We start from the raw sequence: 17,880 nt of genomic DNA on the forward strand, positions 1-17,880 counted from the left end.
CCGGAAGAAGCTCCTGGCTCCTGGCTTTGGATCAGCGCAGCTCCGGCCATTGCAGCCAGTTGGGGAGTGAGCCATCAGATGGAAGATCTCTCTCTCTCTCTGCCTCTCCTCTCTCTGTGTAACTCTGACTTTCAAATAAATAAATAAATCTTAAAAAAAAAAAAAAAGATTCTCTCTGTCTCTCTCTCTCACTATCCACTCTGCCTGTCAAAAAAAAAAAAAAAAAAAAAAGAAACAAACAAACAAACAAACAAACATTTGGGCCAGTGTGGTAGCTTCAGGCTAAACTACCATGTCACTGGCATCCCGGATGAGAGTGCCCAGCTGCTCTCTGCTTCCAATTCCATCCCCCTGCTATTGGACCTGGGAAGGCAGCCGATAATGGCTTGAAGTGCTTGGGCCCCTTTCATCCATGTGGGAGACCTGCATGGAGTTCCAGGCTCCTTTGGCCTGGTCATCCTTGGCTATTGTAGGCAGTTAGCTAGTAAACCAGCAAATGGAAGCACTCTCTCTCTCTGTGTCTCTCTCTGTCTCTTTCTCTTCGTATCTGTCACTTTGCCTTTCAAATAAATAAATAAAAATAGAACATTATTAATTCTCAACAGAATTTTGAAAATTTTCTTCATTGCTAATATTCACTAGTTTTTCCTTGTGCTTAAAATCTATCATCCAGATCTTTTTTATTGGGGTAAAAATATATAACATAAAATTTGCCAGTTTAGTCATTTCAGTGGCCATCTTTTTTTTTTTTTTTTTTTTTTTTTTAAAATTTGACAGAGTTAGAGAGAGAGAGAGAGAGAGAGAGAAAGGTCTTCCTTCCATTGGTTCACCCCCCAAATGGCAAATGGCCACTATGGCCGGCGCCACGCCAATCTGAAGCCAGGATCCAGGTGCTTCCTCCTGGTCTCTCAACGCAGGTGCAGGTGCCCAAGCACTTGGGCCATCCTCCACTGCCCTCTGCCCTCCGGGGTCACAGCAGAGAGCTGGACTGGAAAAGGAGTAACCGGGACTAGAACCTGGCGCCCATATTGGGATGCCGGCACTGCAGGCAGAGGATTAACCACGTGAGCCACGGTACCAGCCATTTAGTGGCCATCTTAATAATTTTTTAAAAAGATTTATTTATTTGAAAAGCAGAGAGTGAGAGTGAGAAAGGGAGGGGTGGGGGAGGGAGAGAGAGAGGAGAGAGAGAGAGAGAGAATCTTCCTTTTGCTGGTTCACTCCCCAAATGGCTGCAATGGGTACAGCTGGACCAATCTGAAACTAGGAGCCAGGAGCCTCCTCCAGGTCTCTCAGGTGGGTGCAGGGGCCCAAGGGCTTCAGTAATAGGTGAGCTTTCCTTTCTATTTGCATTAAATTTACCTGTTTTTTTTTGTTTGTTTGTTTTTTGTTTTTTTTGTCTGAACTTGTCATCTTAGGGGCAGACTTCAAGATGAGTTTAACAAATAGCCTTTTGCATCACTGAGAATGTGCTGGTAAAGATATCTAGATATCTCCACTTGGTTACAATTTGAGGGGTGGGAAGTTATACATTTGCTGCTATGCATTTCCTTAATATTCATCTTAGAGTGAAAAATATGAATCCTTTTTACTGTAAGGGACTCACAAGCTTTCAGAAATTCTCTATTGGCAAAATCTAGATGTTGCTATGTGAAAATAAAGATTTATTTTATTTATTTGTAAGAGTTACAGAGAGAGGCAGAGAGAGAGAGAGAGGTCTTCCATCTGTTGGTTCACTCCCCAGATGGCCTCAACTGCCGGAGCGGCTCTGATCCGAAGCAGGAGCCAGAAGCTTCTTCCGGTTCTCCCACGTGGTTGCAGGGTCCCAAGGACCTGGGCTATCCTCTACGCTATCCCAGGCCATAGCAGAGAGCTGGATTGGAAGAGGAGCAGTCAAGACTAGAACCGGCGCCCATATGGGATGCCGGCACTGCAGGCCACAGGGCTTTAGCCTGCGGCGCTACAGCACTAGCCCCATTATGTGAAGTTTTTAACACTGGGTCATTTGGAATTCTCAATTACTGCAGAGGCAGCTAAGGTTTGTGGGAAAAAAGAGAGAGAGAGAGAGAGAGAGAAAGCGAAACACATAATTATTAACTCCTTTTCTCCTGTTAGTTTTCTTAAGTCGTACAGTGGAAGACATCTGTGTATAATGCGCCCTATGACTTTTATCAGCAGAATAGGAAAAGGAGACACTATGACTTAGATTCTGTCAATATTCAAGTGTTAAGAACACAGTTCTACAATGGAAGGAAGACTTTCTTGTCTTTCTCTCTGTGTATCTCTCACTGTCTAACTCTGTCAAAAAAAAAAAAGAACAGTTCTATTGTTAGGCATAGGTAGAGTTAAAAAGTCAGAGGTGGTACTTTCCAGTGGTTGATTTGTTATTTTTTTTCCTGTGTACTGTTTTATTGTTTAACAATTTTATTTATTTTATTTATTTCTTATATCCTTGCAGGGTAACTAAATCTCAGTAGCTGAGAGCACAGAGGCTTCAGGTTAAGCCGTGAAATTGAACTTTCTCTGTGTTGTGATCACAGTGGTGGTTGGTGATAGTAATACTCATGTAGGTAGTAACATAATGATTCTTATATGGCGCTTTCAGTATGCCAGGCAAAAGTAGTGCTTTTTTTTTTTTTTTTTTTCCCTGAATTACCTCATTGACGACAACCCTATGAGAGAGATACTGTTATCCCCATTTTGGTTATGAGGGATTGAGATACAGAGGTTCGTAACAGAGTATTCCAAGAACAAGTGGCAGAGCTAGGAATTGATCTGAGGCAGCCTGGCGCCAGGCTTCTTCCTTCTAACCATTACACTGTACTGTACTTACTTGACACCCATATAAGTAAAGGGAAACGTGAGATAAAAAATGCTTTTAACATCTTTGTGGGCTCCGCGGAACTTATTATTTGTTCATTCAGGGCTCCCTGTAGAATCAGTGATTACAGAGAGAACATTTAATCCCAAAGCATTCATCCCTGTTTTCAAACTAGTATTTTCAGATCTGTCCTCCATCTAAGACCTTACATTTAGAGAAAATATACTTGAACTTTTTAGTTGAATTGGCAGATCAAGAGCTTACAGACAGGATATTGCCTTTGAGTATTTAGACTATATCTGCTGACCCCCTGAAGCAGTAATTTGGATAGATCACAATGTTTCCACCAGAGTACAGCTGCAGTATTAGGGGTTCTAACTTCAAAGTATGTATGTGTGTGTTTTATGTGTACCTTTGTAGATAGGCCACTTCTCCACAAATGGAACCAATCTTATACAAATTCTAAAAACCTTTTAAAGCCATTTAAATCCAAGAAATATCTAAGCATTTAGAATTATGAGCAATGCAGAATGTTACCTTTTTGGAGACTTGTGGTTATGTAGAATAAGTAAGACATCCTGCCCATTTAAAAAATGCTTATGCTTAAGGCCTAAAGAACCTCCTTTTTTTTTTTTTTTTTTTTTTTTTGACAGGCAGAGTGGACAGTGAGAGAAAGAGAGAGAAAGGTCTTCCTTTGCCGTTGGTTCACCCTCCAATGGCCGCTGCGGCTGGTGTGCTGTGGCCGGTGCACCGCACTGATCCGAAGGCAGGAGCCAGGTGCTTCTCCTGGTCTCCCATGGGGTGCAGGGCCCAAGCACTTGGGCCATCCTCCACTGCACTCCCTGGCCACAGCAGAGAGCTGTAAGGCCTAAAGAACCTCCTTTTAATCTAGCAGAATTAATTTTTACTGCAGAATTAATTCTTACTTTGGCATGGATTTATTTACCCTTCTTATCTTAAAGTCTGAGCTGTTTGATAAGAAAGCCAATGCTCTATTTTCTTTTTACTTTGTATGGATTTTGTGGATCTGGCTGTGCTCTCACAACACAGAGCAGACCTGGTGTTTTGATAGGTCAGGTGTTTGGCTGAAGGAAGACTAGATCTCCATTTCTACCCATCAGCCATGCATTTTGTGGAAGCAGATGACTTTCTCATGCTTTTCTTTTCACCTAGGTCTATGAAGGTTTAGACATCATCACCAACAAGGTTTCTGCCCAAGAACAGAGGATCTGCCAGCATCACATGATCAGCTTTGTGGATCCTCTTGTGACCAATTACACAGTGGTAGACTTCAGGAACAAAGCAACGTCTCTGATATCCTTTGGAAACACAGTGACCAGTCCTGATGATGGGCAGAGCAGCCCAACCCCAAAAGGTTTTCTTTCTTCTTCCCCCACCCCCTTTTTAAAAAATTTATTTGTTTTAGTTGAAAGGTAGTTACAGAGAAAGATTAGGAGAGAACTTCCATTTGCTAGTTCACTCTCTAAATGGCCACAACTGGGCCAGACTGAATTCAGGAGCCAAGAACTCCTTCTGGGTCTCCCATGTGGATGCAGAGCTGCAGGCACTTGAGTCATTCTTCGCTGCCTTCCCATGCACATTTGCAGGGAGCTGTATTGGACGTGGAGCAACTAGGACTCAAACCAGTGTTCATATAGAATGTCAACATTGTAGGTAGTGGCTCAACCTGTTGTGCCCCAGTGCTAGCCCTGGCAATTTCTTCTTCTTCTTCTTCTTCTTCTTCTTCTTCTTCTTCTTCTTCTTCTTCTTCTTCTTCTTCTTCTTCTTTTTTTTTTTTTAAAGATTTATTTATGGGGCTGGCGCTGTGGTGCAGTGGGTTAATGCCCTGGCCTGAAGCGCCTGCATCCCATATGGACACCGGTTTGAAACCCAGCTGCTCCACTTCCGATCCAGCTCTCTGCTATGGCCTGGGAAAGCAGTAGAAGATGGCCCAAGTCCTTGGGCCCCTGCACCCACGTGGGAGACCCAGAGGAAGCTCCTGCTCCTTGCTTTGGATTGGCACAGCTCCAGCTGTTGTGGCCAATTGGGGAGTGAACCAGAGGATGGAAGACCTCTCTCTCTCTCTCTCTCTCTCTCTCCCTCCCTCCCACCCCCTCCCCCTCCCCCTCTCCCTCTCCCTCTCTGTCTCCCCTCTCTCTGTGTAACTCTTTCAAATCTTTAAAAAAAAAAGATTTATTTATCTTTTTTGAAAAGCAGAGTTAGAAGCAGAGAGAGAGGTCTCCATCTGCTGGTTCACGTTCCAAATGGCTGCAACAGCTGGAGCTGTGCCAGTCCAAAGCCAGGAGCTTCTTCCGGGTCTCCCATGTGAGTGTAGGGGCCCAAGGACTTGGGCCATCTTCTATTGCTTTCCCAGGCCATAGCAGAGAGCTGGATTGGAAGTAGAGTAGTTGGGTCTTGAACCAGCATCCATATGGGTTGCCAGCACTGCAGGTGGCGGCTCTGCCCACTAGCGCTAGCTCCGAGCCCTGTGATTTTTATTGGATAAATCGTTTATTACTCAACTCCACTCAGCTTTAGCTTCCTGCCTTTTAAGTTGGGATACAGAATTAATTTGGAAATACAGTAGAGTTACATTTCGGAATTTCACAGGGATTGTTGTGGGGAGAAGGACAAAATAGTTCTGGGTAAGACCAAGTAATGTTTGAAAAAACATAATATAAGAAGTACTGGGGTCGGCGCCAGGGCTCACTTGGCTAATCCTCCGCCTGTGGTGCCAGAATCCCATATGGGCGCCGGGTTCTAGTCCCGGTTGCCCCTCTTCCAGTCCAGCTCTCTGCTGTGGCCCAGAAAGGTGGTGGAGGATGGCCCAAGTCCTTGGGCCCTGCACCCACATGGGAGACCGGGAGGAGGCAGCTGGCTCCTGGCTTCAGATCGGCGCAGCGCACAGGCCGTGGCAGCCATTTGGGGGGATGAACCAACGGAAGGAAGACCTTTCTCTCTGTCTCTCCCTCTCACTGTGTGTAACTCTACCTCTCAAATAAATAAAAAATAAAAATCTTTAAAAGAAAACAAGTACTGCCCTGGGGCCAGCACTGTGGCACAGCAGGTTGATGCCCTGGCTTGAAGTGCTGGCATCCCATATGAGCGCTAGTTCGAGACCCGGCTGCTCCACTTCCCATCCAGCTCTCTGCTATGGCCTGGGAAAGCAGTAGAAGATGGCCCAAGTCCTTGGGCAACTGCGCCTGTGTGGGAGACCCAGAAGAAGCTCCTGGCTCCTAGCTTCTGGCTCCTGGCTTTGGATCGGCACAGCTCCGGACATTGCGGCCAATTAGGGAGTGAACCAGCATATGGAAGACTTCTCTCTGTCTCTGCCTCTCTTTTCTCTGTGTAACTCTGGCTTTCAAATAAGTAAATAAATACATAAATCTTAAAAAATAAAAAGTACTACCCTTATGTTTAATACCCAGACTGCCTTTTATGTATGGGCTGCCAGATATGGAAATATATTAAAAAGTCATAGTAGTTACAGTAGTAGCCTGTTTAATATTTGATAAATTTATTGTACAGAATAGAAAACCCAGATATAGATTAAAATATCTGTATTATATTTATCTTATAATCAAGGTGGCAATTCAAAACAATGGAGAAATAATGAAATAGTTCATGATTCTTCCTGGGGCAGTTAATTGTTTTGGAAAAAATTAAAATCAGGTCTTCATTATATATGATGCATTAAGTACAACATAATAAATTCCTGATAGGTTTGAAATTAAATGTATATATTTATAATGAAACTTCAAAACAAGTAAGAGAATATATAATTGAGTAGGTAGTTATGTGTGTGTGTGTGTGTGTGTTTAAAGATTTATTTATTTATTTGAAAGGCAGACTTAGAGAGGGAGAGACAAATGGCCACAGTGGCTAGAGGTATACCAATCCAAAGTCAGGAGCCTCCTCCAGGTCTCCCACGTGAGTGCAGGGACCCAAGGACTTGGGCCATCTTCTGTTGCATTCCCAGCTGCATTAGCAGGGAGCTGGATTGGAAATAGAGCAGCCAGGAATCTAAAGGTGTCCATATAGGATGCTGGTGCTGCAGGTGGCGGCTTTACTCACTAAGCCACAGTGTCAGCCCTGGATTTCTTTCTTTGAAAGGCAGAGCAACAGAGAGAGAGAGAAAGACAGATCTACCTGCTGGTTCACTCCTCAGTTATTTCAGCTAGATCTGAGCCAGGCTGAAGTCAGGAGCCAAGACCTTTATCCTGGTCTCCATGTGGGAGTACTTACGCCATCATCTGCAGCATTCCCAGGTGCAATAGCAGGAAGCTGGATCAAAAGTGAGGGTAGGGGGGCTAGCACTGTGGCTTAGTGGGCTAAGCCTCTTCCTGCTTCCCATATGGGCACCGGTTCATATCCTGGCTGCTCCTCTTCTGATCCAGCTCTCTACTATGACCTGGGAAAGCAGTAGAAGATGGCCTAACTGCTTGGGTCCCTGCATCCATGTAGGAGACCCAGAGGAGCTCTTGGCTTCTGGCTTCGGATTGGCCCAGCTCTAGCCGTTGTGGACGTTTGGAGAATGAACCAGCGGACAGAAGATCTCTCTCTCTGTCTGTGTCTCTCCCCACCCCTCTGTCTGTAACTCTCTCTCTCAAATAAATAAATAAATAAAATCTTTCTTTAAAAAAAAAAAAAAGCAGAAGTAGGACTCGATCCTGGGCTCTCGATATTTGATGCTAGTGTCCAAGTAATGACTTAACCCACAGTGCTACTATGCCCATGCCATAGTAAGGCTATAGTAATGCCATTTTAAGCTTATTTATTCATTTGAAAGAGAGAGAAATATTTCATCTGCTGGTTCACTCGCCAAATAGCCACACCAGCCAGGGCTGGGTCAGGTGGAAACCAGGAGCCAGGAACTCTATCTAGGTTTCCCACATGGGTGGCAAGGACCTAAACACTTGGACCATCATCTGCTTTCCCAGGTGCATTAGCAGAGAGCTAGATTGGAAATGGAGCAGCCAGGATTAGAACTGCTCTGTGTGGCAGCTTAACCTGGTATACCACAGTGCCAGCCTTCATAGTACCTTTTTTTAAAAAAGGAAAATAGCTGGATTTAAATATTTAAGAATTAAGACTTGTATTGGCAAGTCTAGATATCCACCAGAACTTTAGGTGTACACCTGAGAGGAACTCTTGCCACAAGTCTATTAGGAGATCTTTGGTAGATCTCATTCATAACAGCATTGTATTTAATAGCAGAAACATGGATGTACCTAAACTTATGAAGGATATGTACAGAGGTCGGCACTGTGGTGGTGGCATCCCATATGGGTGCCTGTTCAAGTCCCAGCTGCTCCACTTCCAATCCAGCGCTGTGGTGTAGTGAGTAAAGCTGCTGTGTGCAGTGCCCGCATATCCCATATGGGTGCTGGTTTGAGTCCCAGTTGCTCCACTTCCAATCCAGCTCCCTGATAATGTGCCTGGGAAAGCAGTGGAGGCTGACCCAAGTCCTTGGGCCCCTGCACCCACATGGGAGACCTGGAAGAAGCTCCTAGCTCCTGGCTTCGGATTGGCCCAGCTTCAGTCATTGCAGCCATTTGGGGAGTAAACTTAGTAGATGGAAGATCTCTCTCTCTCTCTCTCTCTCTGTCTCTGTCTCTCTCTCCCCCCCTGTTTCTTTGTAATTCTGCCTTTCAATTAAATAAACAAATCTTTTTTTTTTTTTTTTTTTTTTTTTTTGGACAGGCAGAGTGGACAGTGAGAGAGAGAGAGACAGAGAGAAAGGTCTTCCTTTACCATTGGTTCACCCCCAATGGCTGCTGCGGCCGGCGTACCGCACTGATCCGAAGCCAGGAGCCAGGTGCTTCTCCTGGTCTCCCATGCGGGTGCAGGGCCCAAGGACCTGGGCCATCCTCCACTGCACTCCCAGGCCATAGCAGAGAGCTGGACTGGAAGAGGAGCAACCGGGACAGAATCCGGCGCCCTGACAGGGACTAGAACCCGGTGTGCTGGCGATGCAGGCGGAGGATTAGCCTAGTGAGCCGCGGCGCCGGCCTAAATAAACAAATCTTAAAAAAAATGGCATGAGCAATAATTCACAGAGGAAGAGATACAAATGATGATAGACATGTAAAAGGTAACCTTTCTGTTAATCAGAGACATGCAAATCAAAATAATTAAATATTTTTTTGCCTTCTCTACCTGCTTTATAAGGCTGTTGTATCAAATGAGATAATGTTTATAAAAAAAAAAAACCCTTTGCAAGTAACAGTATATCAACGAATGTCAGTTGTTGGTCTGAGACAGTGGGTTGTTCAGAATTGATACAAAAAGGTGTGCTGAAAACTTCAAAGGAAAACAACAGGAGATGACTTAATCAGATCACTTAAGAGGCTGGGAGATTTTTTTTTAAAGGTGTATTTATGTTTATTTGAAAGGCAGAGTTAGAGAGAGAGAGAGAGAGAGTGATTGATTGATTGATTGATCGATCTTTCATCCATTGGTTCACTCCCTAAATGTTTATATTGACTTGGGCTGAGCCAGGCCGAAGCCAGGAGCCAGGAGCTTCATTTGGGTCTTCCATGTGGGTGTGGGGCCCCAGTTATTTGGGCCATCTTCTGCTGCTTTCCCAGGTGATTAGTAGGGAGCTGAATTGGAAGTGGAGCATCCAGAACTCAAACTGTCGCCTATATGGGATGCTGGTGCTGCAGACAGCAGCTTAACCTGCTGTTCCACAGTGCCTTTCCCTCTTTTCTGCTCTTTTTCTCTTCTGGTATCTCACCATTTCCAGCTTCCTCTTTTCTACCTTGTTTCTTTTCCCTTTGTTAATCATATTATGTAATCAAAGTTTTATTTTACTGTGTAATTATATGTTTCCTATACTTAATTTAAGGGGGGGTGTAGAGACTTTTTCTTTTTAAAACAAATAGACAGGAGTGGGTATTCAGTGTAGCAGTTAAGATGCCTGTGTCCTGCATCAGAACACCTGCGTTTGACTCCTGACTCCAGCTCTGGTCCAGCTCCCTGTTAATGAGGACCCTGCGAGGCAATGATGAAGACTCACTCCATTGGTTGGGTTCCTGCCACCCACATGGGAAACCTGTATTAAGTTCTTGGCTCCCAGCTTTGGCAACATCTAGGGACTATTGCAGGTGTCTGGGTAGCAAACCAGCAGATGGAAGCTCACACTCTTGCTCTCTCTGCCTTTCAAGTAAATAAAAAACAAAAACAATCAGACACTTTTTAAAAAGTGCTTTTTGTTTATGCTCCTTGATTGGAAACATCTTTCTTTCTACCCTACCCAATCCCTTAAGGATTAGGGCTTCCCTCTTTGAGATAGAAAAGAGATCATCTGTCTCAATGTCTACAGATTGACTGGCAAAGAGAAGTGTATGAATGACTTTTTTTTTAAGATTTATTTGAAAGTCAGGGTGACAGAGATGTTCTGTCTTTTGATTTACTCCTCCCGTAGCTGTAACAGCAGGGCTGGGCAATGCAGGAGCCAGAAACTCATGGGTGTCAGGGGCCCAAGTACTTAAGCAATCTTTTGCTGCTTTCCCAGGTGTATTAGCAGGAAGTTGTATTGGAAGCAGACAGCTGGAACTCCAACTGGCATGCTGATTTGGGATTTCAGTTTCTTTTTTTTTTTTTTTTTTGACAGGCAGAGTGGACAGTGAGAGAGAGAGAGAGAGAGAAAGGTCTTCCTTTGCCGTTGGTTCACCCTCCAATGTCCGCCGCGGCCGGCGCCCCGCGCTGATCCGATGGCAGGAGCCAGGAGCCAGGTGCTTCTCCTGGTCTCCCATGGGGTGCAGGGCCCAAGCACCTGGGCCATCCTCCACTGCCCTCCCTGGCCACAGCAGAGAGCTAGCCTGGAAGAGGGGCAACCGGGACAGAATCCGGCACCCCAACCGGGACTAGAACCCGGTGTGTCGGCGCCGCTAGGCGGAGGATTAGCCTAGTGAGCCGCGGCGCCGGCCGGGATTTCAGTTTCACAAGCAGTGGCTTAACCTGCTGTGCCACAATGCCTGGCCCATTAAATGATTTTTTGATTTTTTTTAAAGAAAATTATCTGTAGCAAAGCCCTTGTTAAATCAGATAATCATCTAATTAACAGAGGTTCTAAAGAGTAGAATTCAAAGTAGCAGGGACATCAAAACAATAGTGTCTAAAGTGAATTGAATATCATTTTTCAGACATTGTGACAGGTGCTTTTTGTGCATTGTCATATTTAATGCTCCTAAGAACTCATGGGGATTTTACAGGGCAGAAAACTGAAGCTCAGAAAGGTTGAGTAACTTGATTAAGAGCTAGACCAGGAAGTTGAAGTCTAATTTTTTAAAGATTTATTTATTTGAAAGTCAGAATTACACAGAGAGAAGGAGAGGCAGAGAAAGAGAGGTCTTCCATCTACTGGTTCACTCCCCAGTTGGCCACAACGGCCAGAGCTGCGCCAATCCGAAGCCAGGAGCCAGGAGCCTCCTCCGGGTCTCCCAAGTGGATGCAGGGGCCCAAGAACTTGTGCCATCTTCCACTGCTTTCCCAGGCCATAGCAGAGAGCTGGATCGGAAGTAGGGCAGCCAGGACTTAAACCGGCACTCATATAGGATGCCGGCACTGCAAGCTGCAGCTTTACCACTGAGCCAAGGCCTGAAGTCTATTTGTCTTTTTTTTCTTCTTTTTAAAGAATTTATTTATTTATTTATTTGAGAGGTAGAGTTACAGTGAGAGGGAGAGACAGAGAGAAAGGTCTTCCATCTGCTGGTTCACTCCCCAGATGGGTGCAATAGCTGGAGCTGCACTGATCCGAAGCCAGGAGCCAGGAGCCTCTTCCTTGTCTCCCATGTGGGTGCAGGGGCCTAAGGACCTGGGCCATCCTCCACTGCTTTCCCAGACCACAGCAGAGCTGAACTGGAAGAGGAGCAGCCAGGACTCGAACTGGCACCCACATGTGATGCCAGCACTGCAGGCGGAGGCCTAACCTACTGCGCCATGGCACCGGTCCCTCTATTTGTCTTTAAAACCTGTGTTTATTAATCTATCTGATGAGGTTTCAGGTGCAGTATTATCTCGTGATGTGGTGACTGGCTCTGTCCAAGAATCATCACTTGGAGAAAACAGCTTGTGTTTTGCCTTAGAAGGCAGAGCCAAGCCATGAATGTCATCTTTCTGGTGGCTTCTTGAGCAACTGACACTTGGTTCAACGAGAGTCCTTGGACTGATTTGGAACACCCATAAAACTCCTAAAGTGGGGCCCATGCTGTGGTGCAGCGGGTTAAAGCCATGGCCTGCAGCGCTGGCATCCCATATGGGTGCGGGTTCGAGTCCCGGCTGCTCCACTTCTGATCCAGCTCTCTGCTATGGCCTGGGAAAGCAGCAGAAGATGGCCCAAGTCCTTGGGCCCCTGCACCCACGTGGGAGACCCAGAGGAAGCTCCTGGCTCCTAGGTTCCGATCAGCTCAGCCCTGGCCATTGCGGCCATCTGAGGAGTGAACCAGCGATAGAAGACCTTTCTCTCTCTCTAGTTCTACCTCCCTCTGTAACTCTGTTTTTCAAATAAATAAAATAAATCACTAAAAACAACAACAAAGAACTTCTAAAGCAAGGCCTAGAAAGTTATAGAACTGGGAAGAATTACCATTATGCATTTGTGTCTAGTTTCTGTAAATATCTCCAGAACTAATTAGAAATGATTCTGAGAACTAAGGAGGAATATTAAAGTCTGATATTAGATTACGTTGGTTTCTACCCTTTCTCTTCTGCTCTTTAGACAAAAGAATGTGATTTCTTGCTAATACTCTGCTTCCCAAGATAGTCAGGATTCTCTTCTTGATATTGAGTATTGTGATGTCTTTCTTAATGTTCACATTGAAGATATATTTTCCCGAGACAAAATTCCTATTGTCGTGGGAGGAACCAATTATTATATTGAGTCTCTGCTCTGGAAAGTTCTCGTTAGTACCAAGGTATGTTTAGTTTGTTTGTAATTCACTTAGGAATGGTTCCTCTTTCTTGCTAGCTAATTTCAGTGGGAGGAGGGTTGGTTCTTGCCTATTTCTTATACTCAACAACTGTAATTTTCCTACTTAATATTCTGAAGCAAATGCCACCTCCGTATGTGAAGTGTGCTCCCTCAGGCTGGCCTCAGGGCAGGGGCTGTGTGTGGGAAAGTGCTCCTGTGTGGCTTAATTAGCATCTTTCTCTAAGTTAACAGTGCATCAGTCTGATTCAGCGTTTCTTGGCTGGCAGCACAATATATATGTCAGGGAAGTGTCCACACTGACCCTTTGTGCCTGCAAAGAGTGAGCCTTTGCAGTTGGTAATGTACTGGCAATTCTGTTCTGGTCTTTGGTCACCTGGCTGAAAAGACTGGACTCCTGGAAATGTTAAAATAGGTGTGGTAACACCACTACCTGTTTGTACATCTGAGAAGGAAGTAGCGTAGCTGAATACTTCCCTGTGCAGTAAATCCTCCTTCCCCTTTGTTTGCTGTGGCGTCAGAACACTTACCACAGCATATTGGAATTTTTCGTTTACGTATCTCTTGCTGTATGGCAAGATCGACTGATTCACCTCTATTCTGTATTCCTAAGCATTAGCAAAGTGCCAGATGCATGTTCACTGTCTCCTTGTTGAATTAAGTTTACTCTAAACCTTCATGTAATAGCCCCAGGAGATGGGCAGTGAGAACACAACTGACCGGAAAGTAGAGCTTGAAAAGGAGGATGGCCATGAACTCCACAGGCGCCTAAGCCAGGTTGACCCAGAAATGGCTGCCAAGCTGCACCCACATGACAAGCGCAAAGTGGCCAGGTAAGAAAGCCCTGGTTCACCAACCCTGCATTCCTGTAGAGTTGGGGGACTGCCAGCTCTTGAGTTTGCCTGGTTAAGGAGAGTTTTGGTAATAGCCATTAGGGGAGATAGATCTGTCGTTCTGGCTCAGCAGGTTGGGAGGCCCTGAGTTACTGCCTCCAACTCCCTCATAAATAGTTGCATCCTACTTTGTTGTTACGTTTTAAATGCATAGTACAATATCGTTTTTCCCTAGGGCCTATGTAATCTTGCTTCATTTTGTATTTGATCTTTGCTTGTATAACAGTTTTCATATAAATTTCTTCTGGCATGCAGTCCGTTTACATTGTGATTTGGGTTTCATAATTGGTTGTGCAATGCTGAGTTCTGCCCCAGCAACTTTCCCAGTGGGAGGTGGATTTTATAAACTGTCTCATAGATCAGCTCCCCTTTGCACATGGAGATTTTCTTGTAAGGATGAAAGGTGATGAATGAACTCATAAGGTCATGTTTGCTTAGATTGTTTTGACATTGCAGCCTCATGTTAGCTTTAGTTTTCTGCAGTGTTGGGAGTGATACAACATCTGTCATAGTAGAATGCCTGACAAAGGACCTGTTCTATGGATGATTGTACAGATTATTAATGGTCACATCTCATATTGATAGAGGTTATGAAGTATTCCATCCAAATGAATTTCCTAGATCCTTTTTTCTTTATTCCCCAATAAAATTTAATACTAAAGACTAAGATCTCAGGCCAGGTTGTCCTTGGAGAGCCTCGTAATATTGTAATGGCTCAGCTTTTTTGGCCTCTTAGAGGCAGTCTAACCCTGGGGAGAGAATACATGTTCTAGATGTATAAAGCTTATACTTTTATTTTTTTTTTTTTAAAGATTTATTTATTTATTTGAAAGAGTTACACAGAGAGGAGAGGAAGGGGGGGGGGGGTCTTCCATCTGATGGTTCACTCCCCAACTGGCTGCAATGGCTGGAGCTATGCCGATCTGAAGCCAGGAGCCAGGAGCTTCTTCTGGGTCTCCCACATGGGTGCAGGGGCTCAAGGGCTTGGGCCATCTTCTTCTGCTTTCCCAGGCTACAGCTAAGAGCTGCATAGGAAGTAGAGCAGCCAAGTCTCGAACTGGCGTCCATATGGGATGCTGGCGCCCCAGGCCAGGGCATTAACCTGCTGCACCACAGTGCCGGCCCCAAGCTTATACTTTTTAATGTCCCAACATTTTATCTTAAACAATTTAATAGAAACCTTTGAAAAATTCAGTTTTATATTTTTATGACAGGATTCTAGAGCTCGATCTTTGTTATTCTCTCCTTTTTTAAAAAATTTTAAAATATTCTCTCATTTTTTTATTTTTATTTATTTGAATGACAGGGTTACAGAGAGAGGTAGAGACACACAGAGAGAGAGAGGTCTTCCATCCACTGGTTCATTTCCCAGATGGCTGCAACGGCCGGAGCTGTGCCGATCCAAAGTCCAGGACCTTCTTCCGAGTCTCCCACGTGGGTGCAGGGGCTCAAGGACTTGGGCCATCTTCTACTGCTATCCTAGACCATAGCAGAGAGCTGGATTGGAAGAAGAGCAGCTGGGACTAGAACCAGTGCCCACATGGGATGCCGGTGCTTCATGCCAGGGCATTAACCCACTGCACCATAGCACCGGCCCCTGTTCTCTCCTTTTACTAGTCTTTCTTGTTACCTCCTCATTTTGATGCATCTAAAAGAGCACAATACTTGAGTTGGTCTTAGTAAGAGGCAGTAGGTTCCAAGCATTATATAGCATTAAGGACTTTTTCTATCTTCCTTTTGATTTGAAGTTGTATTCGAACCTCCAGATGAGTGAGATATCCATTACTGCATTATTTGCCCTCTCATAGATCCTCTTTGAGTGACTGGTGATACTGAAAAACAAGGGGTCTCTACTCTTGTGTTACGGTTTCAGGAAGTAGAATTGGGTCAGGAAGGGAAAGATCACTTTCAAGTTGATAAGTTGCAATCACCCAGAGTGGTGCAGTATAGATTTGGGTATCAAATTACCTGGGACTGCTTAATATAATAGAAAGCAATGGAAGTGGATTGTAGCTTAAGAGTAAGTGTGTGAGTTCTTTCCTCGGTGATCTTTGTGCCAGTAGAGTAGTGGATTAGTCAGGAGCATTCTTCATTAATTTTAGATATATTTTAAAAGAAAGTTGATGAGCTGGATATACAACATACTTTCCTACTGTGGGAAAGGCACTCCAGCGAGACCAGACCTGTTGGCTCTTAACAAAGTGTCCCTACAAGCTCTTTATTGCTTACCTGGAAATGAGTCCCATTCTGTTGAAGTCTGTTGTTTCTCAACGTATTTAACTGATTTCAGAAAAATTTGTGTGTTTAAAAGAATAATATTATTTCTTATTCTATCTAAAGTTTTCTTGAGTTATGATAGGACTGCAATAACCCTGGACACTCATGTTTTGGGGACTTAGGCAGTGAAAATGACAATGAGATTTCTTTTCTTTTTTCTTAAGATTATTTATTTGAAAGGGAGAGTTTCAAAGAGAGATATTTTCCATCCGTTGTTCACTCCCCAAATGGGTACAAGTGCTGGGGTTGGTCCAGGCTGAAGCCAGGAGCTTTTCGGTCTTCACATGGGTGCAGGGCCCAGGCACTGGGGCATCTTCTGCTCCTTTTCCCAGGTGCATCAGCAGGGAGCTGGATTGGAAGCAGAGCAGCCAGGACTTGAATCGTTGCCCAAGTGGGACGCTGGCACTGCAGGCCACTGCTTAACCCGCTATGCCACAATGCCAGCCCCAACAATGAGATTTCTGTAATGAACAGCCTTTCCCCTTGTTTCACTTGTATATGAATATTCCTAATGGCCTATATGAATGTGTCACCCTTGCCCCTCACCCTGTCCCTTTTTGAACACCTTAGGAGCTTGCAAGTGTTTGAAGAAACTGGAATATCTCACAGTGAATTTCTTCATCGTCAACATGCAGAAGAAGGTGGTGGTCCCCTTGGAGGCCCACTGAAGTTTCCTAACCCTTGCATCCTCTGGCTTCATGCTGACCAGACAGGTAAAGGCCCTTTGATGTCCTAGCGTCTGTCTGACATGGAACTTAGGGTGATAACTTCCTACGTGAGGGAACTTCAAAAAATTTGTGGAAAAATGGAGTTAAAAGGTGAAATTTTTTAGCCGGCTCCATGGCTCACTAGGCTAATCCTCTGCCTGCGGCGCCGGCACACCGGGTTCTAGTCCTGGTTGAGGCGCCGGATTCTGTCCCGGTTGCCCCTCTTCCAGGCCAGCTCTCTGCTGTGGCCCGGGAGTGCAGTGGAGGATGGCCCAAGTCCTTGAGCCCTGCACCCGTGTGGGAGACCATGGAGCACCTGGCTCCTGGCTTCAGATCGGCGCGGTGCACCGGCCGCAGCGGCCATTGGAGGGTTAACCAACGGCAAAGAAAGACCTTTTCTCTGTCTCTCTCTCACTGTCCACTCTGCCTGTCCAAAAAAAAAAAAAAAGGTGATTTTTTTTTTAAAGCAAAAAGTTTTTAGATCCATGCATAGTTTTTCATAATATACATATCTATGAACTAAAACTCCCTTATATATGAAATGCTTAGGACCATAGGTGGCTCGTAATAAACACGAAACAAGTGTTAATTATTAAATTTATCATCACTGCCATTATTCATTGACTTAGGCACAGTGCCACTACCAGATATCTATCTGGAAAGGGAGGAAAGGCAGCTGTGGCACTAGGATAAGATATCAGGAGTAGAGATAGGTGTTATAGCACAGTGGGTTAAACTGCTTGCATCCCATATTGGAGTACTTGGTTGGAGTCCTGACCACTCTGCTTCTGACCCAGTTCCTCATTAACGTACATGGGACGCAGCACATATGGCCTAAACACTTGCATTCCTGCCACCCACGTGGGAGACCAGGATGGTGTTCCTGAGTCCTGGATTTGGTCTAGCCCAGACCTGGCTATTGCAGGCATTTGGAGAGTGACCTAGGGAATGAAAGATCTTTCTCTTTCTTTAGCTTTCTCCTTGTCAATCTGCCTTTAAAAATAAATAAATAAATAAATAAATAAATATCTTTTTTTTTAAAAGTTTATTTTTTATTTATTTGAGAGGTGGAGCTACAGAGAGAGAGAGAGAGAGAAAGATAAAGAAAGATCTTTCTATCCATTGGCTCACTCCCCAAATGGCCACAATGTCTGGAGCTGAGCTGATCTGAAGCCAGGAGCCTGGAGCTTCTTCTGGGTCTCACATGTGGATGCAGGGGCCCAAGTACTTGGGCCATCTTCCACTGCT

At 44.8% G+C, this 17,880-nt stretch overlaps 1 protein-coding gene across 6 annotated transcripts in view; it reads left to right on the plus strand.

The window, feature by feature from the left end:
* The window catches only part of TRIT1 (tRNA isopentenyltransferase 1), a 51,731-nt gene that overhangs the window by 21,433 nt on the left and 12,418 nt on the right, over positions 1 to 17,880 (plus strand). For all 6 annotated transcript variants that reach the window (XR_007923673.2, XR_011390761.1, XM_051856650.2 and 3 more), the window contains 4 exons: positions 3,995 to 4,135; positions 12,643 to 12,741; positions 13,443 to 13,588; positions 16,496 to 16,638. Coding sequence is in view for 4 of the 6 variants with exons in the window: in XM_051856650.2 (XP_051712610.1) it covers positions 3,995 to 4,135; positions 12,643 to 12,741; positions 13,443 to 13,588; positions 16,496 to 16,638 (529 nt within the window). In the remaining 2 variants the exon portion in view is untranslated. The remainder of the gene's footprint in view (positions 1 to 3,994; positions 4,136 to 12,642; positions 12,742 to 13,442; positions 13,589 to 16,495; positions 16,639 to 17,880) is intronic.

This window comes from Oryctolagus cuniculus, chromosome 7 (genome assembly GCF_964237555.1).
Source record: "Oryctolagus cuniculus chromosome 7, mOryCun1.1, whole genome shotgun sequence".
Lineage (NCBI taxonomy): Eukaryota > Metazoa > Chordata > Mammalia > Lagomorpha > Leporidae > Oryctolagus > Oryctolagus cuniculus.